The sequence below is a fragment of the Choloepus didactylus genome, chromosome 21 (genome assembly GCF_015220235.1).
Source record: "Choloepus didactylus isolate mChoDid1 chromosome 21, mChoDid1.pri, whole genome shotgun sequence".
Classification (NCBI taxonomy): domain Eukaryota; kingdom Metazoa; phylum Chordata; class Mammalia; order Pilosa; family Megalonychidae; genus Choloepus; species Choloepus didactylus.
Window position 1 is genome coordinate 31,266,844 of NC_051327.1, and position 17,491 is coordinate 31,284,334.

Consider the following 17,491-nt stretch of genomic DNA (forward strand, 5'->3'; position numbering starts at 1 on the left):
CTCAGTGAAAGAGGAAGAGGAGAGAAAAAAATGAAGAATAAAAAAAGACAGAAGAAAAAATAAAATAAAATACAATGAAAAGGTCATAAAACAACACTACCACCAAGAATCACATACCACTCCCTTATACCCCCCCTTATAGACGTTTAGCTTTAGTATATTGCCTTTGTTACAATTAATGGAAACATATTATGATGTTACTGTTAACTGTTATAGACTCTAGTTTGCATTGGTTATGTTTTTTCCTCTATACCATCTAGTTTTCAACACTTTACAGTGTTGACATTAGTTTGTTCTCCCTAATGTTAAAACATTCTTCAATTAGTAGTACACTTACTCACCATCACTGACACTCTAGGTTTCACTAAGTTATACAGTCCAAGTCTTTATCCTCTCTCTTTCTTTCTGGTATCACGCATGCCCCTAGCCTTCCTGTTTCACCTGTACTCACACTCATCTTTGTTTAGAGAGCTTACCGTGTTGTGCTACCATCACACAGTGTTATGCTATCTATTTCTGGATCTGTACAATCAATCCTGTTGAACATTCTGTACTCCTTCAGCATCAGATGCCTGATCTCTACCCTCTATCTCCTGATAGTCTGTATTCTCAACTTTAACTTTCAAGCTTTGCTTGTTAATATTAGTTTATATGGAAACATTCAGTCAAGAGGTCACACCCTAATCAATGAGCTCAATCAGTGTTTGTCCTTTTGTTTCTAGCTAATTTCACTCAACGTAATGTTTATCTCCGATAAGTTTTGACATGTTGTTTTCTCATTTTCATTCATCTCAAGATTTCTCTTGTAATTTCTTCTTGGATCCACTGATTGTTTAAGATCATGTTGTTTAACCTCCATATATTTGTGAATTTTCCAATTCTCCAGCCATTACTGATTTCCAGCTTCATTCCATTATGGTCATAGAAAGTGCTTTGTATAATTTTAGTCTTTTTGAATTTATTAAGACGTGGTTTGTGCCCCAGCATGTGGTCTATCCTGGAGAAGTTCCATGAGCCCTTGAGACGAATGTGTATCCTGCTCTTTTGGGGTGTAATGTTCTGTAACTGTCTGTAAGGCTTAGTTCATTTATCATATTATTTAGTTCTCTATTTCCTTATTGACCCCCTGTTGAGATGTTCTATCCATTGAAAAGGGTATCCATTCTATTATTGTTGAGACATTTGATAATCCCTTCAGTTTTGCCAGTGTTTGCCTCGTGTACTTTGGGACAGCTTGATTAGGTGCATAGATATTTATGAATGATTGCTATTTCTTCTTGGTAAATTGCCTCTTTTATTAATATATAGTGTCCCTTTTTGTCTCTTGTAACAGCTTTTGACTTAAAGTCTGTTTTCTCTGATATTAGCATAGCTACCTGTTCCGGTTTGCTAATGCTCCCGTTTTGCAAAACACCAGAAATGGGTTGGCTTTTTTGAAGGGGGTTTATTTGGTTACAAAGTTGCAGTCTTAAGGCCATAAAGTGTCCAGGGTAAGGGGGTACCTTCACTGAAGGATGGTCTTTGGTGTCCGGAAAATCTCTGTTAGCTCAGAAGGCACATGGCTGGTATCTGCTTGCTTCCAGGTTGTGTTTCAAAGTGATCTCCAATATGTTGCTCTTGGAGCGTTTTGTCCTCTCTTAGCAGCAGCTCCTCTTCAAAATGTCACTCTCAGTTGCTCTGAGGTCCCTCTGTTTGTGAGTTCTTTTTATAGGGCTCCAGTGAACTAATCAGGACCCACCCTGAATGGGCGGGGCCACATTTCCATAGAAACAATCAAGAGGTCACACCCTATTCAAAGGTGTCACTCCCAGTCGGGTGGGTCACATCTCCGTGGAAACACTCAATTACAAGTTTCCAACACTAATGCATCTGTTCCCACAAGATTGCGTTAAAGAATATGGCTTTTTCTGGGGGGACATAATATATACAAACCAGCACACTACCACAGCTTTTTTTTTTTTTTTTTTTTTGGTTACTGCTTGCGTAGAATATCTTTTTCTATCCTTTCACTTTCAACTTATTTGTATCCTTGGGTCTAAGGTGAGTCTCTTGTAAACAGCATGTAGGTGGATCATATTTGTTCATCTGTTCTCCCAATTTGCATCTTTTGACTGGGGAGTTAATTTCATTAACATTCAGTGTTATTGCTGTAAAGGCAGTACTTCAGCCATTTTATCCGATGGGTTTTATATGTCTTATCTTACTTCTGTCTCTCTTTTTATCCTTTCAGCTACCCTTACTGACAGTCTTCATTTCTTCTTTTCCTTCAAGTCTCTCTCTCCTGTCTTTTCTTTTCAGCCTACAGAACTCCCTTTAGTATTTCTTGCAGGGCAGGACTCCTGTTAACGAACTCTCCCAGCTTCTGTTTATTTGTGAATATTTTAAACTCTTCCTCATTTTTGAAGAACAGTTGTGCCAGATAAAGAATTCTTAGCTGGCAGTTTTTCTCTTTCAGTACCTGAAGTACATCGTACCACTGCCTTCTCATCTCCATGGTTTTTGAAGAGAAATCAGCAGTTAGTCTTACTTGGCTTCCCTTGTTTGTGTTGCTTCTCTCTTGCTATTTTCAGAATTCTCTCTTTATCTTTGGCATCTGGCATTCTGATTAGTAGTGTCTCCATGGGTCTATTAGGGTTTATTCTGTTTGGAGTATGTTAGGCTTCTTGGATTTGCATATTTATGTCTTTTGTAAGGGGTAGGAAATTTTCAGCCATTATTTCCTCACATATCCTTCCTGACCTTTGCCCCTTCTCGTCTCCTTTTGGGGCACCCATGATTTGTATGTTTGTGTCCTTTTTGTTGTCAATCATTTCCCTGAGACCCTGCTCAAATTTTTCCATTTTTTTTTCCCATTTTTTTTTTCTTTTGTCTGGTTGAATTCGGATGCTCTGTCTTCTAGCTCACTGATCCTTTTTTCTGCCTCTTCAAATCTGTTGTTTGTCTCTAGTGTATTTTTAGTTTCATCTATAATGTCTTTAATTTCCATAAGGTCTATTATTTTTCTGTTTTCTTTAAAATTTTTCTTTATACTCACCCAGCATCTTCTTAATATTCTTTATCTCTTTAGCCATCTCATTGAATTTATCTAGGAGGTTTGTTTGGACATTTTTGATTAGTTGTTCCAAATTCTGTGTCTCCTTTGGCTTTTTAATTTGTTTCTTTGACTGGGCCATATCTTCCTGTGTTTTAGTATGCCTTGAAATTTTTTGCTGAGATCTAGTCACCTGATTTTTCTTGATGGGTTTATTCTGAAGGTCATTTTCTCTCTCTAGGATTTTATTGTTCATTGGATTTATATTAAGGCTCTTCTTTGACAGTTGGTTCGTTGGTATTTCCCAGCCCAAACGGGGCCGGGTACCCTTGCAGGGGGCGTCATCCAGATCTGGTGGGCCCTGGAAGAGTCTGGAGAGGCTCTGAAAAGCCCTTTTTTTCCCCCTCACTTTCCAGCCTGCCCAGCAGATGGCGATATTCAGGTACCTATTCTCCACAGATGTGTGAAGGGTTTTTGCCAAATTCACTTCTGGAGCACTTGAAACAGGGGTGCCCCGTGGCATCTGACAGGGAGGGGCTGGAACTGTGGGGATTCTGTGTTCTCACTTTGCCAGCCAATATGTGGTTCAGTGTTGGGCTGTGTCCCTCTGTATTTGGGGTGGAGGACTCCTGCAGCTGCCCCAGTCCACAGGTGGCCCCCAGGCAAGGGTCAGGCCACCCGCTGCTGCTTTCCTCGAGGATGGGGGAGTGCCAGGAGCAGACGGGATCAGTCTCCGACCACGGTTTCTCAGTCCCTTCGTCCCGCACTTTCCTGGGCATTGTATTGTTCTACCCTGTTCCCCGGATCCCAAAACAGTTGGTTCGGTCAGTTTCTGCCTGGCTGCTCGCTGCTTTTGGGAGTGAGGTAGGTTCTGCCGTTCTCTCCCTAATCCCCCATTTGGAAGCTTCTCCTGGGGCCCCTTTGTGTTCAGCCCTCCTCAGTGTCTTCTGTTCTGCCCTGGGTGTCTGTGGGCTTGGGTCCCTGGGCCTGGATGTGTGTGGGGTTCCAGCTCACTACTGTGAGAGTTTTTATAGTCTGCATCCCCAGGGCGAGGTGGGGATGGGGTCCCGCTGCTGCCTCTGGGCTCTTCCGGAGCTGCATGGGACTGAGTGGGGGGCAGGGAGAGGACCGGCTGCTCTGGGACAGAAGTTTCCCACTCGACATTTTTCTTTTTCTTCGATTCAGCTTTGTGGGGTCTTTCTCTATTTCTACCTCCCTCCTGAGTTCTAAGGAAGTGATATTTGTCCTTTTTTTCAGTGAATCTCCGGGAAGGTATTTTCTGGGGATGTCTTACGTCGCCATGTTGATGATGTCATCCCCAAAAGAATTTATTTTGACAAAAAAATTAGAGTAAAACTGTAGACGGAAGAATGGGCTGGGTGGAAAATGGATCTAGGAAATCAATTTTGTTTCATGGAACACTCCAGAAATGCTCTCAATGAGACGTCATCAAGCTGGCCAAATTCTGAATAAAGTAATTGTCTTCAAATGTGGGGAGTCAGAACATCCTCAGGGTTGAAAACCCACTGGGTCACGAGCTGGAGGCTGGTGGGTCCTGTCTCGGGTCCTCTGAGGCCCTGCGCCTATGAGGCGGGGAGTGGGATGGCTGCCTTTGGGAGCTGCAGGACTGTGTTTATCTTGGAAGCATTTGTTTTTGTGTAGTAGATGAAGGATTGCTTCTACACAAAAGGCTTCCTGCCGGTTCGCCCCTTGGGGTGCAGCTCAGCGTCCCTGGGGAGCTGGTTAGTGCTCTGATCCTTCACCCTGAGCCTCTGAGCCAGGACATGGGGCTGCACATGTAAGGTGGGGACACCTGGCATCACGACGTGAGCTGAAGGGCACGCTCCTCACCACGCTGGGGCGCCAAGGTGCTCGCCACAGTCTCACGGCCTGCTCAGTAGAGGTGGGGTTTGAACCGGGGTCTGGCCCAGGGCCTGTGCTCTGACCCCTCAGGCTGGAAGCAGCAGCGCCCAAGTGTTGCAAGGGTTGGCCGAGTGGGAATGTGTGTGTGTCTCCGTGCACGTGTGTGAGCAGCGGTGGTTCTTTAGGGGTGGTAGTAACTTGGCACGGAGGATGAGGAGGACGAGGCCGTTTCAGCTTGAGATGGGGATAGCACGACTTCGGAGCAGGGACGCCGTGGGTGAGGGTTTTCTTGCGTGCCCAGTGGGCAGGCAGTGCTGGAGGGGCCGGCCTCAGGGCCCACAGCCATCTGTGGGGCAGGGGATAGCGCCCATGTCTGCTTAGAGTGGGTGGGGCGCACTGGGCATGGAGTGGGCCAGGTGCGCTGGGGTCTCTCCTGGGGGAACTGTGTCAGGACCCTGTACCCCGTTTGTTTGCTCCTCCCCAAGTTCTTTAAGAACCAAGCATACCAGGAACCCAGCTGCCTGGGGCTTCACCAAGGGCTCCCCCAGAGCTCAGCCTCCTTCAGATGTTCAGATGTCCCCAGTATCCAGTGGGAGCCCCAAGCTACAGCTGGACCCCACCCCCCAGGCTCATCCTGGCTGCCCGAGGCATCCTTGGGGCCAGAACCCAGCCCTGAGCGTGGGCCTGTGAGGGGAGGAGCGGGCAGGGGTGCTGGGGGCCCCGTGGGTGTTGGGGCGACCACCGCAGTGCCTTGGCTGCCGGCTGAGCTCAGGAACCTTCAGGTGTGGACAGAGCTGGGGTCCGGGGCCATCAGCCTCACGTCGAGTGTGTCCATGGGGCCTCAGGCCAGCCTCCAAGTCAGTCCTCATGTGGACGAGGTATCAGGACCCGTGTTCTGTGGACAGAGGCTCTGGGGGATCCTGGGAAGGACCCCGCGGGCAGGAAGGCCTCCAGGCTGCATGCCGGGGTGACCACGGCAGCGTGGGTGAATTTCCTGTGTCATCTTCCTGTTTCGGCCGGCCGTGCTGTAACCAAGCGTTTTGTGCATTTGGACCTGCGTGTTCCACCTAAGGATATATTTACGGACGTATCCCCAGGTCATTGGTGTTTCTGTGACACTGGTTAGAAGGGTTGCCACGGATGACTGTGGTGTTCCAGGGCGTCATTCACCTAACCAGCTCCCGTGGGTGAGCATCGCTGCTGTGCCCCTTTCCCCATGTCCTGCAGTGCCCCGTGCTCTCCTTAGCATCAGTCCCTTGGGACAAACATGCCAGCCTGGAGCACCGCCCGCCTGATGTCGCATCCGGCCGGCAGGGGGTGGACTCCTGGGGCAGTTGCCCTCTGGTTATGTTTCTGTGGGTTCTTGGATGCCTCTTGCCCCCCTGCCCTAAGAAGCTGTGTCCCTGTCTCCCCACGGGGGAGCACAGCAGCTGCCTCGTTTCCTGGCCCCGGGTCGTTTGGTTTCACTTTGTCCTGCCTGGGATTTGGGGACAGGTGACTTTCCCAGGAAGGCTGCTGCAGGTGGGCGGTGTCCCCAGGGCTCGCAGGGTCTCAGTGGTGCCAGAAGTGGCTGCCCCTGGCCTCACCTGAGCCCCTTCCCTTCTCCCACAGCTTTCCGGGCCCTCCTGCAGATCCGAGCCGTGCGCAAGAAGCCAGGAGCCCTCTCCCCCATCTCCTTCAGCCCTGCCTTGGCCCAGAGTGTGGACCATGACGAGCACTCTGTAAGTGCCTCTTGCTGTCTGCCATGGGGAGCAGGGTGCGTAGAGAGGGGAGGGGTCTGGAGGGAAGCCCCTTGCCCGCTGCAGGCCCCGCCAGACATCTGGATGCCCCTGAGGGCACCTGGGGCTGCCTCTGTGTCAGGACAGTGTCCGGTTCCTGGGCAGGGCTTGATCGAGAGGCCTGCGTGGTGGTGGCTGTGGCGGCAGATGTAATGACGGTGGCCATGGGGATGTCCGTGGCAGTGGCCGTGGCCGTGTGGCCAGGAAGGGGACTGACCCGGCTCTGCCTGCGGGCGGCCTCTGCACCCTCGTCTGGCAGATGGGAGAGGCGTGGCCCCAGGGGTGCCTGAGGCTGAAGTGGGGTGATCCGTGCCCGGCCCAGTGAGCGCCAGCCACCGGGGCCCGCTGGTGCTGCCGCAGCAGGAGCCTGTCCTGGCGGTGGCCTTGGACGTGAGCGATGAGCTGGGGCCGCTGTGTTTCTCACCATCGCTCCCCGGTCGTTAGTTGCAACCCCGATGCCGTTTTCCTCCTCCCGAGGGTGGCTGCAGCACCTCCATGTCTGCCCCGCCGCCCTCTCCCCCAGCCGTGGTGGGAAAGGACCCTGGAAAATGGGAGCCAGGTTTGCCCCCCTCAGCCTCATGGGGACATCCCTGGCTTCAGGCAAGCAGAGGAAGTGAAAATCTGGCTTTAGGGACTTCCAGAGAGAGGCACGCTGAGGTGAAGAGACAGACAGAGGTGGGGTAGGAGGGAAGGAGCAGGCCGGGCCCCCCTGCCCCGTCGGCCCCATGTGCTCAGCCCTCACCTTGGCCGACGAACTAGGTCGTTTGGGCCAAATGATTCTTCAGGGCCCCACCAGCTCTGGAAAACCCAGCCGCTCTGGATCTTGATAAATCCACAAGGCGACAACTCTCCTTTGCGAGGGTCCCTGTAAGAGCCCTTTCCTCGGAGGCCTGAGCTGGGGCAGTGGCTGGCCAGGCGGCCGGGGTGGTGTGTGTGGCCCACATGGTGTTTCTAAAAATTGGCCCAACGTTTCCAAGTCTGGAGCTTTCCCTTAAAACCCGGATTTTGGCTTCTCCTTCAAAACCTGAGGCTGTGCTCTCGAAGCTGAGCGGAGGGGCAGCTGTCTCCAGAGGGGGGCCCTGTTGGCCCCCTTTCCCCATCAACCCCCAGCATCTCTCCCTGACCTCACCAGGGACCCCCAACTCATCTCTTTGGCCCCCAGGCCCCCATCGGCACTAGGGCGTCCGACCCCTCGGCAGGCCCCGCGGCATGTCGCGTTGGATTTGATGGATAAACTCTGGCTACACAGCGTTTGGTAGAGGGAGGGACAGCTGGTGGGACTGCCCTGTGCCAGCGGGGTCTTAGCGGCTCGGAAGGGGTCCGGGTGCAGGCGGCCTTGATCTCGAGCACTTGCCTTTGCCCTCCCCGTGTCTGCCCTGGCGGCCGGGGTCCTGCCCTCCGCTCTCTGCTGGACCAAGGGAGATGCCGCCTGGCACAGAGCAGGGCCTGGCCGGGGCTGACGTGTGCCCAGGGCCTCTGGGAGCCACCACTGCCCCGTGGGAGGGTCTGGGCCACCCAGTGAGTGGGTCCCTTGTCCCATCACGCTCCCTGTGTGGGCGGGCGGTTTCCACGTGGGTCCACCTGGAGCCCACGTTCGGGGTTTCCAGCGGGGAGCCCTTAAGGTTCCCACGGAGCGAGTGGCCTTGAGGCCGATGCCCGTGGCCGTCTTAGGAGTTGGCGATGGCGATTCGCTTCCGAGGCTGAGCTGGGCCTGGCTGAGATGTGCTGGGGGAGGGGTCTTGACGGCCGTCCAGGGGGTGCTGCCCACACCCTACTGCACCCTGCCCTGGGGGCTGGCATCCAACCTGCCTCCCACCCGCCTCCCAGGCAAGACCCGCTCCTCCAGGGTGAGCAGATCAGGGTGGGGGCCATTGGGCAGGGGAAGGTGCTGCCCCCTCCGGACCCTGAGCTGGAACCCGCATGCTCCCCGCGCTTTGAGCTGGCGAGAGAGCACCAGGCCGCGCCTGCCTGGAGGGCAGTGAGCCAGGGACATTGCTGAGCCCACGCTGGCGCTCTGCAGGGCACAGGAGGTGTACAACGTCTGGTTTTTATCTTGACAGTGTCCCTTTAAAAAATCAAAGTCGCACCCTGCCTCACTGGCCAGCAAGAAACCTAAAAGGGAAACAGTAAGTGTGTCTGGGCCCCCGTGCACCCCATGCCCTGATTTTTAGACCAGTGCCAAGCGTGGGAAGTTGCTTTCACCACAAGCTGATCCGATTGGCTAGTAGATCTGTCAGGTCCATCCTCCCAGTCCCAGCGTCCCTGCCCAGGAAGGGAGTGTCTGTGGCCGGGCTGCAGGTGACAAGCCAGCGTCGGCCGGGTCCCCCTGCGGCCTCGGGCACTGCCTCCTCTCGCCTGCTTTGCCTCGGCCCCCAGATGCCCCCAGATGCCCGTGTCGCCCTTGGTTTTCTTGCTGGCAGTGGTGTGAATGTTGAGACGGAACCAGTGTGGCTGCTCTTTTTGGAAACAGCACTCCTCCCGCCTCACACCTGTCTGTCTGTCCTGCCTCCCCTGCTCTCGGCCCCTCAGGCCGTGGGACCTGGGCTCTCTTCCTTCCCGGGTGCTCAGGGGGGCGGCTGGACCGGGCTCCCCCTGGACCTGGCTGAGCCAGTGGCCCCCCGGGGTGACAGAGAGGGGCTGTCTGGAGAGCCAGCCTGTAGCCAGGGTTTCTCCTTGTTGGGGTGGGCAGCGGGGTACAGGGGAACTATTTACCTTTAAGCTGAAGTCACATGTGGGAGCACACCTGGTGCAGGTAGAGGAGGTCTGTAAAGTGCGGGGCCTGTTAACCAGCGGCCGGGGAGGCGCTCACTGCAGGCAGGAAGTCCTCCTGCCCCTCGGCCGGCCCCCCATGCTCCCCTAGATGCTCCACAGCCTCCCCAAAGGCAGCTCCCCGCTCCGCCGAGTGGGCTGGGCGGGTGGGGCAGGAGCTGCGTTGGCAGCACCCACAAGCCTTTTGTCCCTTTTCCTTATTAATAGGCGTGAAGGTGGCAGCTGCTCCACAGCCCCCCACCCACAACGTGGCCCTGGGGGTGCCCCCACCCTCAGCATCCTGACCCACCAGCTCCCAGTCCCTGGGTTTTCCCGCCTCCTGCCACCCCTAACCCAAAGCGAGACGTGGTCTTGTTTATGCAATCCACTCCTGAGCAAGTGGTAAAGAGCGGTTTCTTATCCAGGGGCGTCTGTTAGAATCGCTGCGTGCATGGCGTCCGCCCTGCAGGACCCTCCCAGGCCCACCGAGGGCCTCTGCAGCTGGGCTGGCACCTGCGTCCACCACCCCCGGGGGCCGGGCTCCCCTGGTCCAGAGCCCACGTGTCTGCGACGGGTTTCTCTCTCCTCCGCATGGCTTAGCTCTTTTCCTGCTCCCGAGAGCTCCTCTGCCACTAACCTCTCTCACGGTCTACCCCTGCCAAGTAGGGGGAGGCCAGCCAAGGCTGGGGTCCGCCCATCTCTGTCCTCATCCCGGGCTCCGACAGGGCGTCGGGTGTCTGGGGCTGGGGTCTGTGTATCCGGGAGCGACTCAGTCCAGCTGTGTTAGCCTGTGGGGGGCAGGGGGCTGCTTTGTGCCTCAGTGGCGTGGAGCTTGGGAGTCTGTGCTTCTGTCTACATTGGGGTCCCCTGGGCTGGGGGTGTCTTCAGCGCCGCTGGGGAGTTCCAGGCAACTCTTCCGAGGGAGGTGGGAGCGGAAGTCCCCAGAAGACGGTGCAAACAGGAGATTGTCAGAGGAGGGTCTGGGCCTAGGACGCCCGTGGGGCTGCAAGCCCAGTGCTGGGGGCTTTGGGTCCCGGGGCAGGGGGCCGGCCGCCCCTCCTCACCCGCCTTGTCCCCGCAGAGCTCCGACAGTGTCCCACCAGGCTACGAGCCCATCTCCCTGCTCGAGGCACTCAATGGCCTCCGGGCCACCTCCCCAGCCATCCCTTCCGCCCCCCTTTATGAGGAAATCACCTACTCAGGGGTCTCAGACGGCCTGTCCCAGGCCAGCTGTCCACTTGCCGGGATCGACCGAATCATGGACAGCGGCCACCAGAAGGGCAAAGCGCGGAGCACGTCTCCCGACAGGTGGGTGTGGGCTGCCGGCCCTTCAGGTGAGAGACGGGGGCTGTGTGAGAAGGGCAAAGCAGGCTTATTTGTGACTTGAAATCAATTTATAACGTGTTTTATTCTGTGATTCGTCAGGATTCCCAAAACCCAGTAGCAGGTTACAGCTAAGGTTTATTTCAGCAAAGGACCCAGGGCCAAAGGAGTAGGAAAAAGATAGGTGCTGGCGGAGCCCCAGGAGGCCTTTGCTGTCCCTCCTGGTCCCCATCCACCCAGGAGGCCCCTCTGGCAGCAAACTACAGAGACACGCGTGGGGGATCTCAGGGCCCGAGGACCTCACGGGGGGCTGGTCACACAGGTGCATCCCTGCCAACCAGCCGTGGCAGCTGGAACCTGGGCAGAGGTGATGGAGGCGGCTGCGCGTCATCGGCCATGATGTTTGTGCGGACAGTCCCAGGGGGCCAGAGCAGCAGGGTCCCAGAGCCCTCATCGCTCCAGGGGAGCCCTCCGGGGCCACATTCCCAGGGGCGGGCAGGGAGTGAGCAGCCAGCCCTGCACGTTAGCTCTCTCCTCACTCGTGTGTCAGGGTTTTTAAAATAAAAAGTTCTAAGGAAGGCACCTGTTGTATAATACTACCGCCCAGAACCCCGTGGTTTATACCCGGGGCAAAACAACTCCACAGGGACAAAGAGAAAGCGGGCGTCTCTCTCCTGCTACTTCCCCACACCCCAGTCCTCCCACCCCAGGGGCTGGGTACTTTCTTTCCTCTTTCTAGGAAAGAAAACAAAAACAAATGTTGAGACCTGTGCCGGCACGCAGGCTTTCTGGGAGAACGGGTCAGTCTGGCCGTGCCTCCCCAGTGGGTGCCTCCCCAGTGGGCACCCTGGTCTGTAGGTCCTGGGGGGCCTGTGCCCACCAGGTGGATCCTGGCAGAGGACATGTGGCTTTAGAGGCGCGGGGGCTCTTCGCCCAGCTGCCTCCCACCCCCGCCCTTTCCTCCACCCACAGCACCCTGCGGTCCCCGTCGTCCCCCATCCACGAAGAGGATGAGGAGAAGCTCTCTGAAGCCTCCGAAGCCCCTGCCCCGCTGAGCGGTGTGGAGCTGGCAGCGCAGGACAGCAGTCTCCCCGAGGTGAGGCCCTGTCCCCTGCACCAGCCCACCCCCCATCCGCTCACAGGCACTGCCGCCCCCTGGGCTCCGAGCCCTGCTCCTCACTGACAGGGCACCCGGCCTGGCCGCAAACCTGCCCTGAGCCTCGTGTCCTCGTCTCGGTGGCGCTGTTTCCCGGCCTGGCTGCGAAGGCTGCACGGGACGCTGCGGGGAGACCGGCTCGCAGTGCTGCTCAGTCCATGCCGGCCATGACCTCCCCCGGCCGCCTGGCGCCTGGGCGCTGCCACTTCACTCCAGGTGGCCTTTCCTCTTCTGTTTCCTAGAGTTTCATAACAGAAGAGGCCGACGAGCGGTCGTCACTCAAGCAAGGTGAGCCTTGTCCTGCCCGTACACACGCCCTCCCGGCCTCCCCAGCCGGCCCTCAGCCGCCCTTTGCTGCTCCGGGTGCTGTCCCCCGAGGCCCCTCCAGCGCCGGCGAGCAGTCGTGGCTCCTTCTCAGCCGTGGTGCCTCCCGGGTTTGGTGGCCAGCCCTCCCCGCGGTGGCCGCCCGACCTGGCCCCAGCCTGGGCCTGCTCACAGCCGCTCCCTGGAGCGTGGCTCTGCCGCCCTGCCCAGAGGCTCTTGGGCTCCTGTCGGGGCCTTGGGCCGTGGACAGATGGATGCTGGGGCCTGCTGCTAGTCCCTGCCTCCCATGGGGGCCAGTGGGCCTTGGACCTCCCCGGCACAGCCGCCTGGAGGGTCTGCTGCTTTTTTGCAGTTTTGTCCATAGGTGGCCTCCGTGGCCCTGTCCTCGCAGTGCCTGTGCACTGTGCCAGGCTGAGTCTTGTCCCTGCTTTTCCCCGTGCCTCGTAGCACACGGGCTGCAGGTTGCATGTTGGCTTCCCATGGTGTGGGGGCCGAAAGGGGGCGTGTGCCGTGCTTGCTTGTCTGGAAGGAAGGATGAGCAAGAAGTGGTAACATCTGTTACCAAAGGTGCACTTTTCCCTTGAACATGATTACTGGGACTTTTATGATCGAAGCCCCAAGGAGGGGGCAGGGGCCCGAGGAATGGAAGGAAAGAAAAGGAAAGGTCAGCCTGTGGGGCCCCTGCAGAGCACCAGCGGGGCGTCACGGTGGAGTCTGGGGCTTGAGCCCAGGGCCCAGGCCCAGCGGCTGCAGAGCCCTGGTGGGGGGCAACGGGCTCCTAGGCCTCTCGGTGAGGGGCTCCCTGAACCCGAACTCTCCCTGAGCTGCCACTGACCTTGCCTCTCCCCTGCTGCAGGGAGCCGGGCACCGTCCATCGAAAACGTCCTGCAGGACAGCAGCCCCGAACTGCGCCGCCTCGGCCAGCCAGGCCCGCCTGCCGACATCTACCTGCCAGGTAACATGGCACCTGCTCTGGCACCTGTGGGGCTCCGGGACTCACCCAGGCCTGCTGGTGCTGGGGCCCTGCCCCCGGGGTGTGGGTCCTTGGCTGGATGAGGTGCTCCACGCGTGGCAGGAGCAGTTGGCCTGGGGGGCGCCAGGGTTCCCCTCTCCTTGGCTCTGAGCCCCCCATCCTCCCAGGGGCCCTGAGCACGACCCAGGCGGGGGCCAGCTCCAGCAAGTCCCAGCCCCTCCTCAAGAGGGCTTCTTGGAGTGGAGGCCGTCTGGGCCACAGGCCCCTTCCTGGCTGGAGCTGGTACCACGTGGGAAGGCAGGAAAGGCGCTTTGGCAGGGCCCCTCCATCTCCTGTGCTGGGCCCAGTGGGCAGAGGCTTTGCTGGCCAGCATTGCTCCCTCTCTCCCTCGTCCAAGCAGCGGTACTGATCGAGGCCTTCCTGCAAGCAGGCACCGTGCCGGGTGCACCAGCGGGCAAGGTCTCTGGCCTCAGGGCGTCGCCATCTGGTGGGAGCGACGGGCAGAGCACGAGACAGCAGATGCACAGCATCAGGTTGGGGTGGAGAGGCAAGGCCAGGGAGAGCAGGGCAGTGGCTCTGGGCACCCCAGGACAGAAGCCTGGCCCCCCTCCTGCCCCACACACCAGGGGCAGCTGCCAGAGGGCCGTGCTGCCCAAGGGGCCTACAGGTGCCCAGGTGAAGCCTGCAGTCCCAGTGGGGCTCTGGGAGACAGGCTGGGGTACCAGATGCCACGGGAACCAGGAGCAGCAGGGGCTAGAGGGAGGGTCTTGCTCTCCCTGCCCCTTCCCCAGAGGCTCCGCCTCCTTTCCCCCCCGTCTCCTTATCCCCCCCCCCCACCTCCTTCCCCCACTTTGCCTCCTTCCTGCTTCCTTCCCCCCAGCCTCTTCCCCCCCGGCCTCCTTCCCCATCAGCCTCTCTTCGCCCTGCCTCCTTCCCTCTGTCCTGTCAGCTTCTGAGGACACGGCCTGTGAGTTCCGGGCTCCCCTGGGGCTGCCTGTGACCCAGGCCTGCAGTGGGGTGGTTGTGATGATTCCTCGCGCTCATTTCTGGATGCAAAGTCTGTGCAAAGGTCCAGATAACTGGGTGGGCACCAGGACGCAGGCACGAGGGAGCAGCATGGTGGGATTTTATTGGTGCATTGGGGCCTTCCTAAAAGCTAAAGCCCCATGCAAAGGCTGTGAACCAATGCATTTCAAATGACAAGGGCATTTAATAAGTTCTTTCAAAGGACCTCAGTATTTCACTGTTACCAAAAGCTTTGGGAGACAGGGAAGGGTGGGCAGGGGGACTTCAGCCTCCCAGAGCCCAGGGGTGTGATCTGTCCCTGGAGGGGAGCCCTGAGCCGTGGCCTCTTCCCAGAGCACCCCCCTGCCCCCCCGTTCAGGTGGCCAGCAGCTCTGCTCACAGATGTGTCCAGAACATCCTCCCAGACAGGCCTTGGGCCTCCTTTATCACCATCAGTGGGGACGGGAGACGGTCACTGGTGCAGGTGGGAAAGGAGCTGGCAGAATCCGCCTCCACAGCAGCAGGAGGTGAAAACCAGGGCAGGAGAGCCTTTCGCAGAGCTGTGGGGCTCCGGGGCTCCCCACTCTCCCTGCTGTTGTCCAGGTTAGGGGTCGGGTGATTTTCGTGCCAGCAGCACAGATGGAGGAAGGTGGGAAGGAGAGTGAGCCCCTCCACGGCCAGGTCTTTGTGGCTTCTCCCCGCTCGTCCCCCCACTGCCTGCAGAGGCCCCCCCGTCCGTCCTTGGCCCAGAGCACCGGCCTCCGCCAGGGCCAGCACTGCTGGAGGAGTGGCACATTGGAGAGAGACGTGGCCGTGTTCCTCATTCGTGTGTGACCATCACACACGCTTGTTACATGTGCGTGCACAGCCGTTGGGCCTGAGTGTTTGCATGTGCATAGCTGGCGAGTGTGTTGACGTGGATGTGCAGCCCTCGCATGCGTGTTTGCGTGTGTGCAGCCCTTGGGCGTGTGTGTTCTCTCCATTCCCACGCTGCTGCCCGCTATTCTGCTCCTGCTTTTTCACCTCTTTTAATCTGTGTGTGAGTGTGTGTGTGTGAAAACACAAAACACACACACGTCCTCGTTCTCTTTAACAACCGCAGTCATCCCCTGGATGGATGTAGCACGATCTGGTGACTTTCACTGTCCCTTGTCGATGGGAAAAATGCTGGCTGTCGCGAGTGTGCGAAATGGAGCCGCGCCCTCACCCCATCCTGCGGCTCACCTCGCGCCTTGGTCGGCCCTGCCCCGGGTTCCCCGCAAACCCGCGGGCTCCAGCCTCCGTGCGTCCTCTGGGCAGACGGGGGCTCGCCCTCGGCGGGCCGGTGAGAAGTTGGGCACCAGCCTGAGCTGCTCACGTTTCAAATCGGCCCGTCTGTGCTGCTTCAGGAACCCTTTTTGCCGGCTGTTTTCCCCTCTGTTCAGTGCGCGGTGTGGGGCTCTGCTGCCCGCCATCTCCCTCCTGCCCCCGCTTCGAGCCCCTGCTGTGGAAGGCGCTGGCCTCTGCGTGCGCTTTGCTAACCAGGCTTCGTCTGTCTCCCTCCCCCGTGCAGCCCTGGGTCCCGAGTCCTGCTCGGTTGGTTTAGAGGAGTGAGCTGGTACGTGACCTCCTTTCGTCCGCCTTTTGGGGGGCAGGGGGAGTCCTTGGCAGAGGTGGAGAAGGAGCCTGCCTTCCTGCCCAGCCCCCGTGGGAGCCCCAGCAGGTTCTGTGGTTCGCTTCCCCTGGGGCTAGAGTCTGGCCCGAGCTCTCCACACGTTACTGGCTCCTTGGTCCCAAAAGATGCTGCTCCTGGGGTCCTGCTGACCCCTGGTTTTCAGAGCCAGAGCTTTTCTCATCTGGACTGGAAGGCCCAGTCGGGCTCTCTCAGCCTTTAGAGCCCCAGAATAGGGACATGGCCCCGGTGTGCAGTAGCCCCTCTCCAGCAGGAGATGGTGACGGCAAGGCCCCCAGCAGCTTCCTGGGAACGAGTGTCCCCCAGGAGGAGACCTGAGCCACCAGACATGCCAAGGAGATGGCCCCGGCTGAGGGTCCCAGCCCTGCTTCGGGGCTGTCACCCGACCTAGACGTTAATGGCCCCACAGTGGAGGTGCTGGGAAATCCAGCAAGTTAATTAAGCTCCTGCTTTATTGCTGTTGCTGTAAGTGACAGTTCACAGGGAGCTGGCCCCCCACCACGTCCTGTGGGCGGGAGTCTGTCCTTGTTCTCGTGGTCCCAGGCCATGGAGACCATCCTGTCCGCCACAGAGAGAGTGACCACCCACCCCGGGCGCCCGCCTCCACTGGTCTCCGTGATGTGACCGTCCCGTCCCGGCAGGTTCCCCTCCTGGGGCCGTGACTGCAGTCACCACCCAGCGTTTCTGCCATAACCCCCCCTGGTGCTGCTGCCTAACCTCACTCTGTCCCCCTGCCTCTGGGACCTTCTGGAACACCAGCACACTCTGAAATAAGCCAACTAGGAGGCCATGGAAGCTGACTCCGCAAATGGATGTTTTACGAAAGGCGGCTCCAGGAGTGCCTCAGACAACAGGCAGCTGCATTTGGGACCCTCTTCTCTTCCAGAAGGTTCCCAGAGCAGAGAGTGTGAGCAGTTCTGGGAAGTCTGGGTCCCAGCAGGGCAGGTGTGGAGCACGTCCCCCCAGCCCGGGACCCCGGCCCTCCAGGGTCCTTGCCCTTCCCGAGCCATGGCAGGGAGGGGCTCTGAGCTGTGGTGCTTTGCTGCACAACAGCCTTGGGTGTTTCGTTCTCCATTTGATTTGGTGACGGGTCTTGGTTCCAACACAAAAACTTTCTGTGCGCCTGGATTATTTCTTGGCACATCCTGTCACTCTGTTGAAATGATGCTCTCAGAACATCGACCCCAGCTCCCACCTCACGGATGGCTGAGTATCAGGGTAGACATGAAGCTTCCGGAAGTAGGAGACACGAGGCAGACCCACCCGCAGAGGGTGGCATCTCGCCTGTGGGCTGTGGTCGGCCAGGATCCTGTGTGGACCACAGCCCCTGAAGGAGGTGCTCCCCCTCCCCCGGGTGGCAGTGACTGCGGTGGGAAGCAGAGCGTGTCTGCTTGGCTGTTCGAAGACGCCCATGGAGCCCGGGCATTGGGGTGGGCAGGGCGGCCGCACATCCTGTGGCCTGAGAGAGGGTGAGTCCCAGGCACCGGCTCCCCACACCCCTTGGCCAAGCCGGACGCCGTCCTGGGACAGCCCCTCGCCACAGCTGGAAGGGAGCAGAGGAAGCCAGTGGGGAGGGTGGCACTGGCCGTCGGGGCTCCAGGCCTCCGCTCCACCTGCT

The 17,491-nt window shown here is 58.0% G+C and overlaps 1 protein-coding gene across 1 annotated transcript in view; it reads left to right on the forward strand.

The window, feature by feature from the left end:
- Positions 1-17,491, forward strand: part of MGRN1 (mahogunin ring finger 1) — a 74,611-nt gene that overhangs the window by 55,434 nt on the left and 1,686 nt on the right. The window contains 6 exon segments of the mRNA XM_037814109.1: positions 6,506-6,615; positions 8,733-8,798; positions 10,502-10,728; positions 11,716-11,839; positions 12,142-12,187; positions 13,080-13,178. Coding sequence (XP_037670037.1) covers positions 6,506-6,615; positions 8,733-8,798; positions 10,502-10,728; positions 11,716-11,839; positions 12,142-12,187; positions 13,080-13,178 — 672 coding nt within the window.